The sequence below is a fragment of the Castor canadensis genome, chromosome 11 (genome assembly GCF_047511655.1).
Source record: "Castor canadensis chromosome 11, mCasCan1.hap1v2, whole genome shotgun sequence".
Classification (NCBI taxonomy): domain Eukaryota; kingdom Metazoa; phylum Chordata; class Mammalia; order Rodentia; family Castoridae; genus Castor; species Castor canadensis.
In genome coordinates, this window is record NC_133396.1 from 4,804,294 (window position 1) to 4,827,548 (window position 23,255).

A 23,255-nucleotide genomic window follows, 5' to 3' on the forward strand; every position below is an offset into this window, starting at 1 on the left:
AGGCCCTAGCAAGAGAGATGGGACAGGCTAAGGGTCAGGGCAGGACCTGCCTCTGCAGGTGGAAAAGACTCATCTTGTCAGGGAGAGGCCAACCTTGCAGCCCCCGACCGTGTGCAAGGCCCTCTCAGCCTCAGGTCCCCACCTGTGCAGGCCAGCAGCCCCCTCGCCTGGTCAGGAGCTAGTGAGTGTGCGTGGTCCGGGTTCTGAAGGGTCCAAGACACCTGGAAAGGCCTCTCACCTCCTGAGTGGGCACTCTCATGGAGGCGACAGACATGGGAACATGAATTGGCACCAAGGGCAGAGCTAAGGTGAGTCATCAACCTGCCTCAACCCCAGCCACCTTTCTGCAGCACAGGGGATGCGGAGATTCCTCTTATTTATTTATTTTGGTGGTACTAGGGTTTGAACTCAGGGCCTACACTTTGAATCACTCTGCCAGCCCTTTTTCTCGATGGGCTTTCTCAAGATAGGGTCTGGAGAACTATTTGCCCAGGCTGGCTTTGAACCGTTATCCTCACGATCTCTGCCTCCTGAGTAGCTGGGATGGTAGGCATGAGCCACCTGCGCCTGGCCTATGTTTATGAAGGCAAAGGAGATGAGAACGAATACATCCTGGTTTTTTGTGGCACTGGAGATGGAACTCAGAGGCTTGTGCATGCTAGGCAAATGCTCTTCAACTGAGAAACACTCCCAGTCCTAGGACAGGAATGAATTGGCCTCTGGAGCCCCTTTTCTTCTTGCCCCATCCCCCAAAAGTTGCTTTCACAGGGCAATCCCCTGATGACCCCTCAGAAATGTTTATACACTACTCAGGGGCATAGATTCCAGGTGACAAGGGACAGGAGCCAGTTAGCTGGGCAGTATGTGAGAGCAGTAACTGAGGGCTTTGTTAGGTCTCCAGCTGTGGCCTCTAGGAGGAGCAGCCTAGCCACCTGCAGGGACAACCATGTGCCCAAGCCACCTGGAGGAAGAGCCTTTGGTCAAGCCTCTCCCCGTTTGCTGTGAGCTCCCCTGTCTCAGCCGCTAGGAGGTGGCTGGAGGGTAGAGAAGGAGATGGAATCTCAAGAGTCCTTCGTTCAACTCCCAGGTCTCATCTTTCTGGCTTTTCCTTCTCCTCCCCAGAGCTGGCACTCCCATCACCCTCCCCTCCCCCACACTGAACCGGGGCTGCCAGCTTGGGAGGCAGGCAGCCCTCCTGTGGGCTCTGTTTTCCAGGCTCCCTAGATGGGGAGCACTGGCCACTTTTGCTGGCCTATGCCTCCAGGATAAGTCACAGAGAAGGGAATGCAGCCTGGTCCTCACAGGATCCATGGAGCCTACTGTGGATACTGCTCATTGTTCAGGCCACGAAGGCGGTAAGAGAGGCCAGGTGGCCCAGAGCCCTGCGTCCTGTGGCTCCAGCAGGGGACAGCTCCTCCACTGTGCACAGACAAGGCTCCTGGGCCAAGCGCCTGCAGTCATCACTTCCCTGCAAACAAACACACAAACAGTTGGAGGCGCTGGGCCAGGTGGATTCCTCAGTGTGGATAAGACAAACCCGAGAATCAGTAGTGGGGCAGCTTATGACATTCCCACGCCCCAACAGAAGATGACCAGCCCAGGCGTGCATTCCCAACCCCCAGGCGGCAGCAGAGGGCAGCCCATGCTGTCTCTCTCCCCACCTGAACTAAGGCCAGGCAAGTCGGACAGAGTCAGCAAGGAATGGACCAGGAGCCCCGGCAACAACTGGCCAAGCAAATGCTCCTCACCACATCTGCATCTCCACCTGCCACCCATAGACACTGCACAGCAGGGAGGGGGACAGGGGAAGCCCCACAGCAAGTAGCTGGCCCAGGAAGTACCCTCTGTCCCCATGCCAGGGACTCTTTTCTACAGCCTGCAAAGCTCCTTCTGCCCTGTCAGTCACAGCTCATAAACCAAGCAGAGCTAACAAGCACTGCAAAGGCTCTGAAAATCAGATGTCACTGGTACCACAGGCAGGAACTGTAAGCTAAACCCAAGCAGGGTGGCTACTACCAATCTCATTTAAAGGCTGAGAGACCTGCGGCCTCCTAATACACTAGCTAAAATGTGCTGGATACAATCATTCACTCACCATCCAAGACCAGGACAATGGCAACAGGAAGAAGACAGTGGATGACACCAATACCAGCATGAACCAAATGTTGGAATTATGTGGCTGGGATTTAAAAAAAAAAAATCAAGCCAAGCGCAGTGGTTCACGCCTGTAATCCTTGACCATATCTCAAACAAACCCATCACAAAAATAAAATAAAATAAAATAAAATAAAGGGCTGGTGGAGTGGCCCAAGTCGTAGAGTGCCTGTCTAGCAAGCATAAGGCCCTGAGTTCCAACTCCAGTATTGCCAAAAAAAGAAAAAACCAGAAATACATAAAATGGAATGAAAATGAACAGACCACCTACCAAAACTCTGGGATGCAGCTAACGCAGTGCTGAGCGGGAAATTTATAGCAGTAAATGCTTACATTCAAATGAACTATTTATAGAAGGGGGCTCTCTGCTTGGTGCTGAGATGACAATTTTGAAGGCCCTGTCCATACTGGAGCAGCTTACAAACTCAAATGGGGAAAGAAGCAAGGAAATAAAGGATTCACATGTAGTGTACTCAGGGGCTTCCACCAAGGGTGGGAGGAGAACACAGAGCTGGCAAACCAAGGCTACGGGACCATAAGGCTCTCGGACACCATACTGAGCTGAGTCCTAATGGCAGAGGTAGAGCCCCCCAAACGGGGGAGGGGCTCTCTGGGCTCAGGAAGCTGGACACTCAAAAGAGTGGTGGGGGGACAATGAACTTCGCCAGTAGGGCACGGTCAGGGTGTCTGGAGGGAGCAGCTAAGGGCAAGGAAGCCCAGAGTTGGGGCCTGGCCCAGGTCAAGAGGGGCCCCTCAGGACATCAAAGAATTTGGGCTCCGTCCTAAGGCACATAGCCTTGGTCCCTGAAGCAGTGAAGTTCAGAGGCAGCGCTTTTGGAAGTGGTTGTATTAACTGCAATCTGTGATCAGAAGACTTCCAAATTCTTTGTATCCCACTGGGAAGAATCCATGGTAGGACACATGGGTATAAAGGGAGTTCATTAAAAGTTAGGGAAGAGAATTACAAAGGGGAGCATGGCGGGGCCCAGGTGGAAGCTGGAGTATGTTTCTGCTTTTAAAATCTACCATACCCTAGGGGAAGGAGAGAACCAGGTGATTCCCATCCAATAATCAACAAGTTGTAGGGGTGGGGGGGCTGGGAGATTCCCAGCCGGGGGCGGGGGGGGGGGGGCGGGAGGTTCCTGAGCCAAAGCACGGTCAATCCAAGATGTAATATTTTTCTATGAGTCCCGAACTTTCCCTAATTTTAGCCTGCCTCAAATGGATCGTAAGAGTTCCTCCTTCACCCATGGATTAGTGCATCGATGAATGATGGCTTCATAATTTGATGGCACTATTGGGAGGTGACAAAGACAGTAGGTGAGGCCTAGTTGTAGGAAGTAGGCTGCTGGGAGTGTGTCCTTCCCATCCCTTCCTGCTCTTGGCTACCATGAGGTGAGTGCTCTTCTGTGTCACATCCTCTCTGCCTTGCCCCTAGTCCGAAGCAATGGAGCCAGCCAGCCACAGACTCAAATCATAAGACAAAAAAAAAAAACTTTCCTCTGTTAAGTGTTTATGTCAGGTCTTCACAGCAATGAGGAAACTAACACAGGACCTTAGACAGGCACAAGTGGGGCAGGGAAGGCGAGGAGCCTGGACACTGGGTATATAGGGGTCGCTCTGAGCCAGGGCTGCAGAGGAGCTTTGTGGGGCAGAGCAAAACAGCAGTGACTACAATTTCAGTTTGGAGATGGCTCAGGGTGCCCATGAGCCTCTAGGTGGAGACTGTAAGTGTGGATCTTGGAAGCTGGGTTGGGATATCTATATCGTATCATTCCCATGTGGCTGAAGCCAGGGGGGGTGAATGGCAGACCTTTCACTGAGAAGGTGCAGGGAGGAGGAAGGGAGGAGACCTGGGTCTGGGCCAGGGGAGCAACAGGTTAGGGGAAAACAGGAAAAGAGACTGAGAAGTCAGGTGTGGAAGGGAACTGGCTCAGTAAACCAGCAAGGACTGAGAGCGTTGACCATCTGGGAAGGCTTGAAGGACATGGAGCTCCAGCCATAACGACCAAGGCAAGGAGCAAAGACCTGGAGGAGGGATGGGGCAGGTGGGGAGGACCACCTGTGTTTAGATCAGAGAGCACTAACATTCCAGGAGACCAAAAGTCTAGGCTCCAAAAGGGAAACAATAGTTGGTGGCACAGGGCTTATAGCCAGGAGGGCTAGCCTTGAACAGAGAAAGGGACACAGTTTCCATAGAGATAGAGAAGGAGACACAGAGGGGAGTCTCTCATGCCTGATAAGATGTGAACTGAACCCCAGCACAGGAGAGGGAGGAGCAGGACCTGCTCCTAGGAAGCTTAGAAGGCAGGGGCAGAAAGATGGGGTCAGACTCAGGAAAGAGCATGGGAGCCCAGGATGCCCAGCCTGTCCCCACCCCTGAGGTGCCCAGCTCTTGGCAGCATGAGTGGTGGCCATCTCAGAGGTGGGCAGAGGCACAGTGGGTCCCTCTGGCCAGGAGAATGGGTATGACAAGTCAGGGCTTAGCAAAATGCCCTGCCAAGTGTGGGGTGTGATCAACATTGGGACTGTCCTGGATCTCACTGACCGACACGCTCCTGGCACCTATCCACGAGCACAGACGACATGGTCCTTCTCCTAAGGGGCTCCAAGCCCAGCTCAGCATCTCCCTGGAGGGGCACCCCAGGGGGCCCAGCCACACTCAGAATGGGAGGAGGGGCTTGTCCTGGCTCCTCCTCCTCCTCAGCTCTCTGCTGCCTTGTAAGTAACTAAATACTGTGCAGGTCATGACAGTGGCAGATGAAAAAGACAGACCCAAGTGACCCTCAGGAGGGCATGGCTGGGGGGACCAGCAAGACAGCAGACAGTGAAAATGCCCCAAGCATCTTCCATGGACACAAGGGAGGGACAGGAGTGCCTGCTCTTGTGTGGAGGTACCAGGAGGGCTTCCTGAAGGAGTGACATCTAAGCTGTACCCAAGCATGAATGGCGGTTCATGAGGTCAGGCAGAGACAGGGTCTTTCAGGCTGAGAGCCACAGGTGACTGGGGTCAGGCAACCTGAGGTCCAGTCCCAGGTAGACTTCTTACCTCTGGGGACCTTTTGGGTCCTCGGGTTCCCTGGATTTTAAACAAAGGAGGGGAAAGTGATGACTGCCAGTCAGTGAGGACTGGGTGCCCTCACTGGGTGACAGTCCTCAGAAAGCGTCTATCAATACGGAGCCATCTGGAGCAGCCTGGCGGTGGCGGGGGGGGGAGGCTGTGAAAAGCTGGGAGCTCTGTGTAGATCCCAAGGACCAGAGGGGAGGTCACTCAGGCTCTGAGCAGCAGCTGGTCCTTCCTTTTGGGGACACTAAAACCCAGGAAGGATCCCTTTCAGCGTCCTGGGTGGCAGGTGAGCTGTCACAGCCCTGGTGTGCAGACACTTTGGTACCAGCAGGTGGCAGTGTTGCCTCTGGAACCAGGCTGGTCCCTCCTGGACTGGAGCTTGTTGGGTGGGGACCATAGACAGGGGACCCAGGGCAAGAGAGGTGGGAACACAAGAGGGGACTGTTCCCTGATGTGAGACTTTTCACTGTCACCCACTGTCCCCACTCCCTGGCTACTCCAAGCCTCATTCACTTGAGGTCTCACACCCTCCTCATTCTGGGTACCGGGGTGACCCGTTCAGTCAGCTTAGCCCCAACATCCCCTTCTCACCACACCTGGCACCTATGTGACCGGGCACAGGTCATCTGTGGACAACTGGGCTGGGCACCTGGACATTTGGGGCTATGGAGCCACGCTGTGTGTGGGAAAAGAGGGTCTTGCGTTAGGCCTGGGTTCATGCTGGCCAGGACACCTGGGCCCTTCCACAGCCCTGCCACCTCTGTTTCCCCTTCCTTGACAATGCCAGCACAAGGATGTTAAAAGCAGTGACATTAACACACCTGAGGGGCTCAGCCAGCTGTGGTTATTAGGAAAGTCCCATATCAATCTCTGAGGCCACTGACTTTGGGGACAAGCTGAACCTGTGTCCCAGTCTGAAGAGGGGAGAGTAACCATTTGTCTTCCCCACTCTAGAGAAATGAAAGGGACACAGGACCCAGTCAGGGGAACAAGATGGAGAGCAGTTACAAGGGGTCACCTGTGGCCCTGTGGCCTCAGAACCACACACATGCCTGTGCACACCCCACCCCAAGGTTCCCTTCTGCTACAGAAACAAAAGGGTGGGCCCAGCGCAGAACAGGCCACTCCAAGCCCCACTATCCCTGAGTAGGCAAGAGGCAGAGTGAGGGGAGATGCCCGGGCTGACACACCACACCAGAGGGACCCTGGCCTCTCTGTTCCTTTGCCCTCAGTGCCATGGTGTCTGGGCTTCTGGGGTCACCACTAGTCCCCATAGCATGTGAAATCCCTACTGTGTCAAGTGTGGTGGGAAAGATAGCAGGTTATCCTAGAGGGCAGTTCCAGAGTGCCTGGGTAGGTAGGCAGTTTCCTTTCGACCAAGCAGTCAGAGAAGAGGTCGCTGTGCCAAAGGCCCTGGGACAGGGATCAGCCTGACTTGCTCTGGAGGGAAGGGTGGCAGTGGGGAGGTCTATGAGGAGATGGGCCTCTGGGCAGGACAGGAATGCTCCCATAAGCCGCTGCTCCCACACTGGGCTCTTGACGTGGACCCCCACCTCTGTGCTGGGTAAGCACTCTTCTTCTTTTGCAGATAAGACGCCTGAGCTTCTAAGAAATGAATCATCCCCCAAGGCCAAACACCTGGGGTGGCCTAATTGAAATCTTTGCTCTCTTCCCTGCTGTGTGCTGCCTAAACTGCCTCCTGCCTCCTCCTCATCTGCCCGAGCTTGGCAGAGATTGATTGTGACACCCCACCCGGCACAGCCCCCTGCTGCCCCTGCTTTGCCCCAGCCTCTCCTCCCTCCACCCTCCTGTCCTCTCCAGGGTTGGTCACAGCAGCCCCACCAGACCCCTGAACCCTGACCTGGCTCCTGTCCTCTACCCCAAGACTCCTGAGTCCCCACCTGCTCTGACACCCCATGCCTCATGGCCCCAAGGATGGTGAACCCCCAGCAGGTCACAAAGACATGCAAGTGTGGCGTCACCAACCAGGCTCATGGAAATCATGAACAGGTAAACTGAGGTTGAGAACCAAGACTGCAAATACACGGACGTCCTTCCCTGAAGAGAGGGGCACTTCTTAATACAGGGGGGTCTGCCTGAAGCAGAGGGGGTCAGACCCAGCCCCAATGTTGAACCTGGGTGTAAGCGACATAGTGGAGCTCTAACATGCACTTCACAGACCACATGGAGCTACCAAGTGAGCAACGGACAAATCAGAAAGTTGGGCACTGTCAACCCAGGCTCTTCCACAGTCAAGACCATAAAGACAGAGAGTTGTTTTGTTTTGTGTTGCTGTAACAAAACACCTTATGAAATAAGGTAGTGTACTTGGCTTGCGATTCTGGTGGCCAGAGGATCCAAACAGCATGGTACCTGCATTTTGGCATGAGCCCCTGGCTGCTTCCTGACATGGTGGAGAAACAGAAGGGGAACCAGCCACATAGAACAAGGGTGAGCACCTGGAAGACACCATGAAGATAACTTGCTGCACAAGACCATCCCACCAGTGTCCCATGGTCTGGTCACCTCCTGCTAGGCCCCGGCTCTTACAGGTTCCACCTCATCACACTCTGGGGACCAAGCTCCCCGGACACTGGGCTCCCGGGCCTCTCCAGGAGCTTCCTCTGCCAGGCTTCCAGGGTCCATGTGGCTGCCTGCGGTGGGCTTTGGGCCACTTTCTCATTCTGCAGCCTGTTCAGGACACAAAGTCACTGTGCCCACCCCAGGACCAGCAGCTGGTTCTTGTTGGGGTGACCATCAAGGCTGAGCACGTTACACAGCTTTCTGCTCCCTGTTTGAGGACAGCCTGGGTGAGAGAGAGAGAGAGAGAGAGAGAGATTTAGAAGTTTATCTTCCTTAAGTCTTAAAGTTCAGTGTGCAAATTTTATTCTATTTATGAAGATGTTTGAGCAAAATAGTATAAGCTACCAATCACCTAGCCAAGATTTCCTCATTAAGACTTAAAATTTAGCCATAAAGAAGAATAAATCCTGTCATTTGCAGCAATATGGGTGGAACTGGAGGACACTATGTTAAACGAAATGTTAAGCCAGACACAAAATACTGCATGTTCTCGCTCATGCATAGAAGCTAAAAAAGAAAAAAATAACCTGAATTAGAATGGTGGTTACTAGAGGCTGGGAAGTCTGGAGGAGGGGAGGGTGGATAAAGGGAGGCTGGATATGACCAGTGCATGCTGCATGCATGTCTTGAGAAACCACACTGAGCCCCATTAATATATGCAATTAAAATGCACTAACAACAACGACAAACCCTGTGGAAACTGGGCGTGGTAGGGCATGCCTATAATCCTAGCGCCTGGGAGGCTGAGGCGGGAAGATTATAAGTTTGAGGCAGGGCTACACAGTGAGACTCTGTCTCAAAACCAGCCAAACAAACAAACAAAATAAAAAACAACAAGAAGTTGCTGGAAAAATGTTAGTAGCATTTGAGATAAAGTAATTCTTTCCTTCCTTCTGACTGAACCCAGGACCTGGCACATGCTAGGCGAGTGCTGTACCACTGAACTGTACCCCTAGCCCAATGAAATGATTCTTAATGGTAAACAAGTAAATAAAGGAAAAATAATTAAGGGGTAAACTGCTTTTGGGAAGAATCATCTTTGTTGTGACTGGTTACAGCCAGAGATACAGGCCTACGTAAAAAGACTCTCTCATATGTGTGTGATAAACTTAAGTAAGTTTTCTAAATCTAAGGAATTCATCCCATAAAACTGATGAATATCTTAAAATTCTCCAAAGTGTATTAATCATGTTTATAAGATCTATATGATTTCAACTAAAAATCTCAGCTTTAATCCAGTTTTCAGCTACATGGTTTAAATTAAAATCACAAAGTTAACCTGTTAAAACCTAATATGCCACAGTCTCTTGAACACAAGTAACCTCAACAATCCTAATCCCATAGGTCACTTGAACTTGTCACCTGGAGAGTTCATTCTTGATTGCTGAAATTAGGGACAGACGCCCAGCCATTGCAGGGAAGACGTTGACATGGCACTCAGTGCAGATTGCTGTCCCACCCAGCCCAGCAGAGCCCAGGTGGATGCAGATACTCTGGAAGAGAATGCAGCCAGGTTCTGTGACACCAGGGTGGCTTTTCTCATACCAGCCCGTGGGGCTGGGTCCTTTCTGGCAGTTGCTCTGAGACAGACTCCAAATTACAGAATACACCACTGCGGCATGAAAATTATTTTAAGCTGAAAGCATGTGAGAGTCAACAGATGTGGGGTGAGGCTTTTTCCTGAACTCTCCTTATGTGCCTGAAAGTAGAATCTCTCTGAAGAACTCAGCTGTCCTGAATCCCAACCATACGAGCCACAGAACCAGGGAAGATGGGGTTATGGGGTTTTTTCAGTGGAAATAAGTCAGGGTTAGCATAAGAGATCACTTAAACAAACAGACATGAAACTGTCATCCCTTTGATCTCACTTTCTAGGGGTTTGTTTTTTCCCTTAGTTATTTGCTTCCCCATAAGCAATTTTCCTCTCTCCCCTTAGAATAGATATAAGACCCAAATTCTAACCACCTCTTTAAGTCTCATTTTTCTGTGTATTCCTATGTATTCCTGTGTATTTCTCTGGGGTATCTATCTACCTTGGGAGGTGTTATTGTTCTAGCTCTGAGGCCATGCCAACCACAGGTACAATTGAAGATTACATAGTTTGCCAGATAATATTACCCATGCATTCAAAGGAATCTTGTGAGACCGCTTCAAGGGAAGGTTGCCATTTTATGTCGCAGGTTTATCTACATGGAGCTTGTTGGGTGCATCTTCTGAGCTGCTTCTTCACATTTCCCATGACTCATTGCACCATGCCTAGTAGCAGGGTAGGATTTGTACTGCCTTTGCTTCGTTTCTGTGGACAGCAAAAAGCATCTGAAGTAAAACAGGATCAAAGTTTTGAAGGTAGTTATGTACGTGTATTAAATGAACGGAGGTGAGCCTCTGTGATCAGTGAATTTCGCTAGTTTTGGACCCAAGAGAGGAGCTAGGCTCCCTCTGCAGTAGTTTGAGAGGCCAGGATGCTTGAACAGAAGTCTTTTTTAGAACTCTTCCCAATCAGGATCCCAGGGATTAGGAACAAAGTAAGAACTTCAGCCTTATGCCATTATGTTACAGATGTGAAAACCACTATGCCTTTCAACTTTGTAGGACTGCCTAAATCTCAGTGTCTCCCCATGTCTCAAGGAGAATATTTTGCCTTCCAATGAAGCTTTCTATAAATCAATTATATGAAAGTCCTTAATCAGGGATTACATAGCCAAGGTAATTTCTAGAAGGAAGTAGACGTTACTTACTATGTATAGGATGTTTTAAAAGGGGAGGAGCAAAAAGTGTGTTTCGTGCCAGTGGGAACTTAGGGGTTTTTGATCATTTAATTTACCCTGAAGTTGTGAAGTATTTTGTCTTGAAATGGTGGAGACAGTGTGGTTGCCTTCTTGATATGCAGGTGATATGCAGGAATTTTCAGGTGTTGAGGGTTCTTGGTCCACTCTGAGATAGAAATCAAAGTGGACTCAAGCAGCAAAGGTCAGAAAGATTTTTTTGTAGAGAAGGGAAAGGCTGCATGGGGGCATGCAGCAGACCAGGTTGGAAATTGGGTTTTATAGCTTTTTTTTTTAAATTGACTGTCCCGTCCTGCAGGACACATCAGCGTGGGTAGCGAACCTAGAAGGGGAAGAATGAAGGGACAAGAGACACGAAGGAGACAGCAAGACAGGAGTTCTGATCAAGCTGCAAAATTTTATTGTTCACACAGGGGTATTTATGTGCTGAGGGAGTGAGGGGTATGAGGAGGTGCAGGCTGGTTGGCTGGTTCTGCTATAGGGTGCCCGTTGGCGCCGGCGGCAAGGTAAACTCCCGGAAGAGAAGCAGGGATGGCGCCATCTTGTGCTGGAGATGGAGAAGTTGGGACAAACAACCGCAAAATGTTCCAGGGCAAGGTCAAGACAGAATGGCTCACAAAGGGAGCCTTGTCTCTGACAATTGACAGAGGGCAGAGGTGTCTCTCTGGTGCAAACAGATGTTTCCTGGAAAGGAGAAGTGTCTCCCTTGCTAATTACCACCTTAGAGACCTCCTGCAGTCTGCCCTTCATTCTGAAAAAGTATTTGAAGCTTTTTCCATGTAAAATAATGATTTTAGTTCAGTTTAAATGAAACCAGTCAAGGACACTTCACACTTTAGGCGGCCTAAGCTTCCTGTGAAATGAGAAAGAAGTTAGCATTGATTGCAGAAATCTGATTAGAACAGATCCGTCTGTAAATGAGGTGACTTTTGGAATCTGTTCCATTTTAAAACCATCAGCATGTGTCCAGCCCTGTGCAAGTCAAGAGGAATAAACAGGATGAAGCCTGTTCTGGGACTTTACATGCTAGGCTGTAGTGGATAATAAACATACAGTAAAATAGGTTATTGTAAGAAGGGCTCTGAAGGAAGTCAATGCCTTGTCCACATGTGCACGGGGTAGACCTCTGAGACATTGTGATGTCACAGCTAGATTCTCGCTGTGTTGAGCCAAGATGGGGTGGGGATGCCTCCCCAGGCCAATGTAAAGGGCCATCTCAGATTCTAACCCTCTGTGTCAGGCCCAGGACCCCTCCTGCAGACCCCTCCTGATGCTCTGGTAGCCCCAGGTAAGGGAGTGGTGAATCATGAACCATGGAACTGGGAGTTTAGAGGAAATGGCAGCATTGTCTAGTAAATAACTGTAATGTACACTCTTTTGCCTGCACCCTAATTAGCCCTGATTTGCAGGTGAGTTGCTTTTCTTTTAGAAGCAGTTCAGCCAGGGGGAGAAGACTATCTCTGGCTGTCAGCTTGGAAGAGGAGAAGCTGCCAGACCTGGACTAGCCCTGGGAACATCCCCGGAAGCCCCACTGTCACACCATACCCAATGGGTTGCTGCCCCTAGGTCTGAGCTCCAACCCCACCTCGCTGTGGAGGAGGGGCCCAGTAGAAGGCGTTTGTGGCCTCCTCTAAGGGAATGGAGTTTGGGTCCTGTCTCTGTGGGAAAAGGCTCTTCACTGCAGGGCATGGAGCCCAACTGGGCTGAGTCTTACAAAATGTTCTGTTTCCTAAACAAACGTGTCATAAAGAAAGGGTGGGGCCGGGCAGGCACTGATGACAAGGTAAACTAGGGAAGAAGCTGCCAGAGGCTTTACTCCCTTGACTGTAGCTTAGTCTACTACCTGTCCCTGTTGCATGTCATGTCTATACTAGGTATTTGGGCTCCAAGGCTCCTTTTTATGTCGCTAGAGTTGTGGTTGTTGGTCCAGGGATTTCCCATTCCGAGTAGGACCCAGGACTCGGTCCAGCTGACCTCCGAAGCACCTGGGCCAACTGAGCCCTGGTCCTCACACTCCTTGGACGGCCTTCCTGACATGCGGCAGATGTTTACACCCCCAGAAGACCAGGGGGACTTTGATCATCTAGGGTCATCTGCTCCCTCGCAGGTGTTTGCCCCACCTCGTTTATTGACTGACGGTTTGCTTCAGTTCCTAGACCAGGATTCTGGTAGGCAGCCGTCTCCAGAGCCAGATCCATTTGCTGTTGCACATCAGGAGGTGAGTGACGAGCTAAACCTGCCTGAGACCCCCAGAAGCGGTGCCGATGCCCAATAGGGAACAGAATCAGGGCCCCGTGTTAGGGTATGAGGCTGGCCACCTTCTGAGAGGACAAAGGACACTCGAGACAAAGGAAGTCACAAGGCGAGGTTTATTTTCTAGCTAGCTAGGGTCCGAGCATCTGCCTGACGCAGCAGGTTTCAACAAGGACCCTGAGAGCAAAGTTTAAGCAGGTCTTACACTCTTTAAAGCATCAATCATCGTCACATAGGAATTCCTCATGCCCCTGGGGTCACATTTTCCTGTTCTTGCCCACATCCTGGTGGTGGGGTAATATTATTTATTGGGAACTGGGGAAACACCAGAGGTTTACTTATCAGGTTACAAGGAATGCGTTCTCCCATAAATTAGGGGCTAGTAGTGGAATAGAAACCTAAGGTTTAGATAAGAACAGCAGGGGAGTCCTGTTTTGGAAAGTTTATTTACAAGTGGAGACAAAGAAAGGCAGGAATGGGTGCTTATCTCTGCATGGTGCCTTTCATCTCAGTCCCGAACTTTTGCATGGCTCTAATGGGCAATTCCTCACAGCTCTGTCCGAGGTTACAGCTTTTAATTGACGGTTTACCATGTTCTACAACCCTGTTTCAAGGCTATCTTCCTCTTCACGAGGTTACCCAAGGGTCATGCCAGTTATAGCTGAATTTTAGGCTAGGTGGGCTGCAAGTTAAAGTACCCCAACAATTTCACAGTGAGTTGCTTTTCTTATAGAAGCAGTTCAGCCAGGGGGAGAAGACTATCTCTGGGTGTCAGCTTGGAAGAGGAGAAGCTGCCAGAACTGGACTAGCCCTGAGAATATCCCCAGAGGCCCCACTGTCACACCATACCCAATGGGTTGCTGCCCCTAGGTCTGAGCTCCAACCCCACCTCACTGTGGGGGAGGGGCCCTGTACAAGGCTTTTGCGCCTCCTCTAGGGGAATGGAGTTTGGGTCCTGTCTCTGTGGGAAAAGGCTCTTCACTGCAGGGCATGGAGCCCAACTGGGCTGAGTCTTACAAAATTTTCTGTTTCCTAAACAAAAAGGTCATAAAGAAAGGGTGGGGCCGGGCAGGCACTGTTGCCAAGGTGAGCTAGGGAAAAAGCTGCCAGAGGCTTTACTCCCTTGACTCTCGTTTAGTCTATTACATGTCCATGTTGCATGTCATGCCCCCTCTAATGATTTGGGCCCCAAGGCTCCTTTTTATGTCGCTAGAGTTGTGGTTGTTGGTCCAGGGATTTCCCATTCCGAGTAGGACCCAGGACTTGGTCCAGCTGACCTCCAAAGCACCTGGGCCAACTGAGCCCTGGTCCATACACTCCTTGGACCGCCTTCCTGGCTTGCAGCAGATGTTCACACCCCCCCCCCCCCCCCCCGGCCGACCCGGCGGGGGGCTTTGATTACCTGGGGTCATCTGCTCCCTCACAGGTGTTTGCCCCACCTCATTTATTGACTGACGGTTTGCTTCAGTTCCTAGATCAGGATTCTGGTAGGCAGCCGTCTCCAGAGCCAGATCCATTTGCTGCTGCACATCAGGAGCTGAGTGACGAGCTAAACCTGCCTGAGAGACGCCCAGAAGCGGTGCCGATGCCCAATAGGGAACAGAATCAGGGCCCCACTCTGCCTCCTCCACTTCAAAGTAAGACTCAGACTGTCAGCTTAGATCAGGCTTCAGAGAGCCAAACATTTGATATACCTCTTCCACCTCTTGATCGTCAGATTTCAAAAGTAGCAAAGTTTATTGTTTCACGCTGGAAACTGAAGAAGGATGCTGCTCAACATCAGAGACTTGATGAGACTGTGGCTGGAACTCCACACCAATTTGCAAACCTTCAGCCAGTTCCAGCTCCAGAGGTGACAGTTCAACCTCCAGCTCAGGATCAAGGTCAACAGGATACCTCGCCCAGCGTTACGGGTAAGCCTGTGGATGTGGAAATCACCTTAAGTCCAGAGCCTACCCGGGAGGCTGCATCTTCTCCAACTCAGCCTTCAGAGTTTGCTGAAGGGGCAGAACCTTCTCTCAGTGAGAAGGAACAAGCAGCTGAGCCATCTGTGTCTCCTGGGGAGGCTCAGCCTTCTGGAATTCACATGGCTGCTCCAGCCCAGGCCTCAGAGCATGCTGAGGAGTCTGAACCTCCTCCACCCCAGCAGGAAGAACCGGCTCAGTCCTCAGTGTCCTCCGAACAGTCTGAAGCTTTGAAAACCCAGCATGAGATTATAACTCAGAAGCCAGAACCCTTAGAAAAGGATGAACTTTCTCCAGTCAGTCAAGGGGCTACAGCTCAGCCAGAAGAGCTTCCTGAGGAACCTTCTCCAAGCCAGCAGGAGAGCTCAGTTCCTCCTGTAATGCCCCCTGTGAATACTGAACTTTCACCAATTCAGCCACAACTCCCAACTCAGTCTCCAGAATCCTCTGAGGAGGTTAGTGATCTTCCTCCATTGGGAGATAGCATATCATTTTCACCTCAAGATCTAGAAATAATGTTTAGAAAGCAGCATCCAAATTTGCAAGAAACCACAGATAAACATGTGGATATGGAGATTACCATGACTCCACAGACCACTGTGGAGTTTGAACCCATTCCAGTCCAGCAGGACACCCAAAACCCTACAGATGCCACTGAACAACTTGAATTTTCTCCGACCCAGTCTGGTTCCCCTTCCCAGACTCTAAAATTCCTGGAAAATATCGAATCTTTTCCAGGCCAGCCAGAACCCACAGCTCAGCCTTCTCCAGCCCGACCAGAGCCCATAGCTCTGCCTTCTCCAGCCCAGCCAGAGCCCATAGCTCTGCCTTCTCCGGCCCAGCCAGAGCCCACAGCTCTGCCTTCTCCAGCCCAGCCAGAGCCCACAGCTCAGCCTTCTCTGGCCCAGCCAGAGCCCATAGCTCTGCCTTCTCCGGCCCAGCCACATCCCATGGTTCAGACTTCTCCAGGCCAGCCACAGCCCACAGCTCAACCTCCAGTGCCTTATGAGATGACAGTTCCAATACTAAGTCAGGATGAATCTCAGTATTCAATGTCCAGTGTCACAATTCAACCTTTGGATCTGGAGCTCCCCATAACCTCCAAACCCACTACAAAGGTTAAAAATTCTCCACCTGTGAAGAAGACTAGAACTCCTCCTCCAAAGCCCCCTCAAGTGACACTTCCACATCCAGTCCATGTACAGGCTCAGCATCCAGGTCTGACTGAAGGCACAATTCAACCTGTGGATCTCCAACTTAGCATAACTGTACAACCTATTACTGAAGATGAGCCTTCTCCAGCCATGCAAGAGACCCCAGTTCAGCTTACAGAGCCCCCTATGGAGGTTGTACCTCAATCCCCAGTACAACAGGAGATGACAGTTCCAATACCAGGTTATTAACCATAACTACAGAAAGCACCACAGGAGCTGACCTTTCTCCCGTTGTGCAGGAGACCTCAACTCAGCCTCCAGAGCCACCTGAGCACCCTGAGGTGACACTTCCACATCCAGTCCAGAATCAGGCTCAGCATCCCAACCTGAATGAAGTCACAGTTCAACCTTTAGCTCTAGGAGTTCCCTTAACTTCAGAGTCCAAACAGTCTACTACTCTGAAGAAGACAACAGCTCCTCCCCCAAAGGTGGAGGTGACACTTCCACAAGTCAAGGTTAAGACTTTAAAGCTGGAGCTTACCAAATCTTCACAACCTACCACAGAGGTTAAACGTTCATCTATGCAGGAAACCTCAACTCAGCCTCCAAAGCCAGCTGCAGAGACTAAAATTCAGCCTTCAACATCAGGTCAAGATCAGGCTCAGCGTCCAACGTTGGCAGTTACAGAGGCAAATAACACTATAACTCCTCCTCCACAGCACCCTGAGGTGACACCTCCACATTCAGAACAGCTTCAGTCTGGTCTGGAACGTACCACTATTGCACATTCTGTAAATCCCACCACAGAAAGTGCTCTAACTGTGCAAACGGAACCGAATGCCACCCCGTACACCAACATATGTGAGCTCTGTACCTGTCGAGATGAGTCACTGTTGTGTGTTGGTCTCAGCCCAACGCAGAAGCTCCGCCGAGTGCCTGTGCCGAAGCCCAACACCTACAAGAAGGTCCTCACCACCCTGTAAGATCCACCTTTCCTCCCTTGTGCTCTGCACTCTGCCTGCATGGCAGCCTTTTCCTCAAGGTCTTCCTGGGCCTTCCTCATCTCCCCAACCCACACGGACTGTCTGCTTTTACCTTTTGCTTATCAACTTTTCCTTGTCGGCATTCTTCTACCGTGGTTCCCTTCCCTGTTCTTTAACTCGCAATTGCCCTTTCTCTTTTTCCTTATCCACTTTTATTCGGCTGCTTCATATCATTGCTGAGCCTTTGCTCTCCCGGTTTTGTTCCACCCTCTTTACAACTCATTTCTTTAGTGAGGAGTGAGGATACAACAAAGTGATTAAGAATACATCTGGAACTAGACTACCTGGGTTTCATTTATTAACTTTGTAAGCCTGAGGAAATTATTTAGCTCTGTGACTCAGTTTCCTCATCTGTGAGATGGGAATTATGATAATTACCATTTCATAGGATTGTTGTATGATTTAGATGAATGAGTGCATGTAATACTTACCTGAATACCTAGCACATATATGAATGTTAACTATTAATAGTAATATTCAGTCCCTCAGTTATGTCCAAAACTCATCTTTGTCCTTAGATTTTCTATATATTGTGTCCATTTTGTGCCCAACCCAGGTCTAAGTTTTGTGGGAGTCACAGAATTATGGCATTGTCTCTGGAACATGAAAATGATAGATGTAAAGAAAGGAAAAAAAGGCAAAAAAGCGGAGATGGTATATAATGAAATGCTAAAAGAGAATCAGATACTAGCAGCTGTAATTCTTCAGAATCTGTAATCGCTGAGTTGTGGAGGTTATGGAAAACTGTAGGATAAACTGAAACGTTACCTGGAGCTTAGAGAGTAATTGTTAAATAGACAAAAAACATCCTAGGCAAAGGCGTAGCTGCAGCAGTAACCAGGCTTTAGTAGAACAGTCTGCCTGCAAAGAATTGGGTTAGGAAGCAATGAAAGATATTATAAAAGACCTTGAATATGAACTGTAGGGGTTTGAAAGTTACAGTGAAATGTGGAGAGTCACTAAATGTTTCCAAGGAAGAGCGGCAAATGATTAAAGCAGGCGGATTTGTTGTTTGGTTTGATTTTGGAGATAAAGTCTTGCTATATATAGTCGAGGCTGTCCTGGAACTTGTTAAGTAGCTCAGGCTGGCCTTGAACTCACTCTCCTCCTACCTCAGCCTCCCAAGCACTGTAAACAAACCATGATTCAAGAGAATTATTTTACAATCCCTACTTAGGGTGATCTAGAGGGGAAAGGTTAATTCAAAGAGACTACCTAGAAATTGCTAGCAAAGTGGAGAGGTTAAGTACGAAGGGAGTAAGTCAGAGTTTGTGATGAGAATAGACAGAAAATCCTGGGATTCCCTACATAGAAAGTGCACAGAGGATTTAGTGACTGATGAAAGAGTTGGGGCTCGGACTAAAGAGTTGAGAAAAATCAAACATGACTCCATAGTTTCTGTCCTGTTAGGATATGGATACCATGTGGAAACACAGCATTCCAGAAGGAGAGCCAGTTGGAGGGAATTGAGTTCAGTTTTAGGTCCTTTTACTGGTAAGAAATTAGAAAGCTTGTGGTTGAGTGGAAATGTCCACTAGGCAGATGAGCTGGCTTCTTCTCTCCACCTCCAGAGAAAGTGTATGTAAACTGAATAGGAGAGTGTTGCTGAGGGGTAAGGACAGAATTAAAGGTAAATGTTCAGAGGTATCCAGAGTGAAACTGAACATAAGGTATTGAATAGCTTCTTTTTGGCAGAGGCTGGGGTTTGAACTCAGGGCTTCACGTGTGCAAAGCAGGCGCTCTACTGCTTGAGCCACATCTTCAGTCCATTTTACTCTTTTTATTTTGATGATGGGGTCTCATGAACTATTTGCCTGGGTTGGCTTTGAAACCATGATCCTCCTGATCTCAGCTTCCCAAGTAGCTAGTATTAAAGGCATGAGCCACTGGAGCCTGGTTTAACAGCTTCTTTTAATCATGTGTTACCCGAGGATACATTCCCACTTTTAAAAAAAGTCTCAGAAGCTGGTGTGGTGGCTCACATGTTTAATCCCGCCACTCCAGAGGCTGAAATAGGAGAGTCTGAACTTGGAGGCCAGTCTTGACTACATAGCAAGACTGTCTCCAAAATACAAATGGTCAGGGATGTAGCTCCGTGGTAGAGCACTTGCCTAGCATTTTCAGATTGCCTGTGTTCAATCCCCAGCACCTCTAAGGGTCAAAGAAGTATATAGGAAAAATATGAAAGTATGCAGCCCCTCTCATACCACTCTTCCATGCCTACCGCCCATAAGATAACCTCTGTTATACACCCCTGTGTGTCCTTCCTTCTTCTTTCTCTCCTTTGCAGTTTCTCCCTAATGAGGTAATACTTCCATTCTTTCTCAGATTTGTGCTTTCCCTTATTCAGCACAGCGCTTTCCACATCATCACATGAATTTCCCTCATTTCTACTTGTCCTCACCCTTCAGGGTTGCACTTCCTTCTTTCTATGTGCTCAACCTTCCTAAGATCATTTAGGCAAAGCTTTGGTGTTACCTGGCAGAGTTTCTTTATTCTTATTTGCTAATAATGATAAAAATTATTGCCCATTGTCCTGTGAAATTATGTATCCTTTTCTCACTGATTGGTAGGAGTCAGTTTAAACACACATCATTTTGAGAAAAACACTTAAATCCAAAGTAATTGACTTGCATTATATATGTAAGAGATTGGGCAGTTGGGAGTTAAGCTTCTGATGAGAGGCCTCATCATTCATGCCACTCTTCCCACTTTATTTCTTTATTAATTGCAATCTGAAAAACTGGGAGTTCTGGACGTTAGAAAGCTGGTATGTTTTCCTGTATTTGAATATCCCCTCCCCCAGGTTGCAATGATTCTTTCACTTATTCTGCTCATTATTTTCCTACTTATTCAAGGTTATAAACTGTCTCTTCACAGAAATTTCCATGGAAACGCTATTGATTACATTGATAAAAATACATGGAAAGCCTATCGTTGGACTGAGAAACTGTGAGTATTTTCTTTCCAAATATGAATACAAAAACTGCATTGTAAGAGCCTCCTTGGTTCAGAATTTTGAGGTCAGTATCTCTGAGCAAATGTATTTCCCCTCCACAGCCTACATTGACCTCTATTGATGGAAATTATGTAGTTATTTTAAACATCAAATTTTATAGGGACTGGGGGTTATAGCTCAGTGGTAGAGCACTTGTCTTTCATGTTAGCCAAAATGAAAATAAAATACAAACTTTCATGGTTCCTCTTTGAAATAAGAAACAATTTAAATTGATTTTCCATTGTACAAATGAAATAACAGGTACAGTGAAAACTCTCCTTCTCATAATCCCCCACTATTGAGGTAATGACTACTCTGAATTTGTTACCTATCCTTCCATATCTTTTCCCATGCATATATACATATTTACACACAGCAGATTATTTTGTGTGATTTTCATATCTCTTTTTACATAAATGCTAACATCCTGCCTCTTGAGTCTTTCTCTTCACTATGTCATGTCTCTTTCCTTCCCTGTACATAGAAGTTTCCCTATTAATTTAAACTCCTGCACAATATTCCGTAGTATGGACACATCATAGTTCATTTCATAATCCCTTATTTTTTTTAGAGCACGTCAGGTTCTCCTGTTGCACTCATAGCTACAGTGAACAACCCTGTACATACTTCTTTGTGAGCATGGACAAGTATTGCTGTACAATAGGGATCTAGGAATGGGATGGTTAAGGTGAAGACTATTATAGACAGGGAATTTTAATTGCCCTCCAAAAAGTGGTGCCAACTTACACACCAGGGAACAGAATATGACAGTACCCATTTCCCCATACCTTTCATCACTCGATACTCTCTCTCTTTTTGATGAATTTTGATCCAGCGATAACCTTTCATCTTCCAGAATTCTCAGTGAAAATCGCCTGACTGAATTACGTAAGGATTCATTTGAAGGCCTGCTGTCCCTCGAGTATTTGTAAGTTAGTCAGTTGATCATATTTATTTGTGAGTTACTATCTATGAAATGTATAAAGGGTTCAAATGAGATAATTTCTGAAATCTCCAGCAAAAAAAATTCTGCACTTGTGTAAGTCTGTGTGGGTCTCAGACCATCTCTGGCATTAAATACTCCCTATACATTTTCAGATTTCTAAAAATTATATAGATAAGAGAGATGTAAAAACAAAATACTCCACTTACAGCAGAAAACGGGCAATAAGGCCTGAGCAATTATGGTGCTCATATGAACCTTATTTTATAAGTGTTCCTATGCCATATACTTCTTGTATTTATATTTAGTCTACAGCCCATGGGTCAAATCTAATCCACATGCTTTTGTGTAGCTCATAAGTTAAGAATTGGGTTTTTTGTTGTTGTTGTTTTTCTTTTTACGTTTTTAAGGAGCTTTTATGAGTCACTTTTTTGGTCACTGTAACCAAATGCCTGGTAAAGGAGCAAAGACACATTTTGGCTCAGTTGAGCGGTTTCGGTCTGTACCTGCACTCTCCATTGTTTCGGGGCCTCTGGGAGGCAAAGGTGTGGAGGGACAAGGCTGCTAACCTCACGGCAGCCAGGAAGCAGCAAGAGAGAAGAAAGAGGGTCTTGGTCAAAGGCATGCTCCTAGCGACCTGCGCCTTCCACCTTAGCCTCACTTTCTAATCGCTCATTCAGCTGTGAGCTTCTCAGTGGGTGAATCCATCAATGAAGTCAGTGTCCTGATGATTCAGTCACCTCTCACACCACCTGTTGGTGACCAAGTCTTTAACATGTGAGCCATTTGGGGGGGCACTTCATATCCAAACTTAGAAGGGTTATAAAAAAAAAAAGAAGAAGAGAACTCAGGACCGTGCACTTATAGACAGGAACTCCACCACTTGAGCATGACTCTAGCCCTTGTTATACCCATAATAAAAGTATCCCTCAAGATCTACAGTGAATGTTTTATTTATGAAAATCACGAAGGTGAGATTCTTAGGTGGGAGCAGGATTAGGGGGCTCTAGAAAGTTCAAATACAAATCCAAAGTTTAGAGTTTAGAAAAAATTATGTTTTCAATATTATTGAGTCTAAATTCTATCTATTCATGCTAATTAGATACCTAATAGCTAATCAATGCAATGTTTTCTTTTACTTTTCCTAGAGATTTATCCTTCAATAAAATACAGTATATTGAAAGACGGACATTTGAATCACTACCTTTTTTGAAATTCGTGTAAGTTACTTCATTATGCCTGGAATCTTGCTACTCATTTTGAAAGATAATTAAAATTTTGCTAGTAGAAAGTTACTAAAATTAATTAGCAGGTTCTTTAGTCTGCACCAAAGATGACAGTGAGAATCATTACAGGTCAGAGTGAACAGTCCAGAGCAGTGCTTCTCCATCAGTGTGACTTTACCCCCAGGTGACACCTGGCAGCTGTGGATATGCTATTGGCACCTAGTGGGCAGACAATAGGGATGCTACTGAATATCCTGCAATGGACACAGAATTGTCCATAAATGACAAATGTCAAAGAAATGTCCAAAATGTCAATAGCACTGAAGTTGTGAAACCCTGTTGTAGAGAAATAAAGATCACTTAACACAAGTAATCATTGAGCATTCACTCTTTTGTATCTAATGCACTGCATTTGTAAATGTTAAAGTATAAATCATAAGCCAGTATCATCCATAGTGAGATTCCTTTAAGGTGTGTGAAAAGTATTGATGTTATAATTCATCATATGTAAGTTAGAGTCACTGCCAATGATAAGTGTTCTGAAAGAATATCTTTTTCCTCTCCTTCTTTGGCTTTTTTTTTTTTTGTAGAAATCTTGGTTGCAATTTAATCACTGAATTGAACTTTGGAACATTTCAAGCATGGCATGGAATGCAGTTTTTACACCAAGTGTAAGTGGAATAGAAGACAAACATGTTTCAAACTTATTTGTGTCTTAAAAAAAAAAACTCATAACATTACTGTTAGCTAGGTGTAAGCCCTGTACAAATTCTGTGAATAGTACGTCTTGATGCATTCCATTTTTTCAAATAAGGAAACTAACGTACAACAGGTAAGAGCCTTGTGTGACTTATATATGACATGCTCTGCTTTCCCTAGTACTGATCTTTGGCAGGGGCACTGGAGACATCATGCAAGTAACACTCAAATTGGCACAGTCATGGTCCCCCAGTGGTGCCGCTCTGATATGTGAATGGTCCTTGAAGTTCCACTCACAAGCTGAACACTGATTCCTTCTCACATGCAGAGTTCCTAACTGCTTAAATGTTTGCAATGTATAGCTGCTTACAGAGCGCCAAGTTTA

General features: G+C 47.7%; 2 protein-coding genes and 1 long non-coding RNA gene across 10 annotated transcripts in view; 2 read left to right on the top strand and 1 right to left on the bottom strand.

Moving 5' to 3' along the window:
* Nucleotides 1–3,301: 3,301 nt before the first annotated feature.
* The window catches only part of LOC141413667 (uncharacterized), a 58,325-nt gene continuing 38,371 nt past the window's right edge, over nt 3,302–23,255 (bottom strand). Inside the window, exons 4-5 of one of the 5 annotated variants that reach the window (XR_012438412.1) lie at nt 9,923–10,100; nt 3,304–8,027 (exon numbers count right to left, since the gene is read on the bottom strand). This is a non-coding gene — a long non-coding RNA (uncharacterized lncRNA). The other 4 variants (XR_012438415.1, XR_012438414.1, XR_012438413.1 and 1 more) reach the window with 4 other exon arrangements.
* Nucleotides 14,082–16,210, top strand: LOC141413666 (uncharacterized). The gene has a single exon (XM_074045049.1). It carries the CDS (start codon nt 14,429–14,431, stop codon nt 16,208–16,210), a length of 1,782 nt encoding a protein of 593 aa, XP_073901150.1. The 5' UTR covers nt 14,082–14,428.
* Nucleotides 16,244–23,255, top strand: part of LOC109676016 (leucine-rich repeat-containing protein 37A3-like) — a 32,202-nt gene continuing 25,190 nt past the window's right edge. For 2 of the 4 annotated variants that reach the window (XM_074045046.1, XM_074045047.1), the window contains exons 1-5: nt 16,244–16,940; nt 19,885–19,956; nt 20,859–20,930; nt 22,094–22,165; nt 22,762–22,842. In XM_074045046.1, coding sequence (XP_073901147.1) covers nt 16,543–16,940; nt 19,885–19,956; nt 20,859–20,930; nt 22,094–22,165; nt 22,762–22,842 — 695 coding nt within the window. In that variant the 5' untranslated portion in view covers nt 16,244–16,542. The remainder of the gene's footprint in view (nt 16,941–19,884; nt 19,957–20,858; nt 20,931–22,093; nt 22,166–22,761; nt 22,843–23,255) is intronic. The other 2 variants (XM_020152549.2, XM_074045048.1) reach the window with 2 other exon arrangements.

Excerpts from the sequence above, each read along its gene's own strand:
- LOC141413666 (XM_074045049.1), top strand. The coding sequence starts at position 14,429 with ATGCCCAATAGGGAACAGAATCAGGGCCCCACTCTGCCTCCTCCACTT.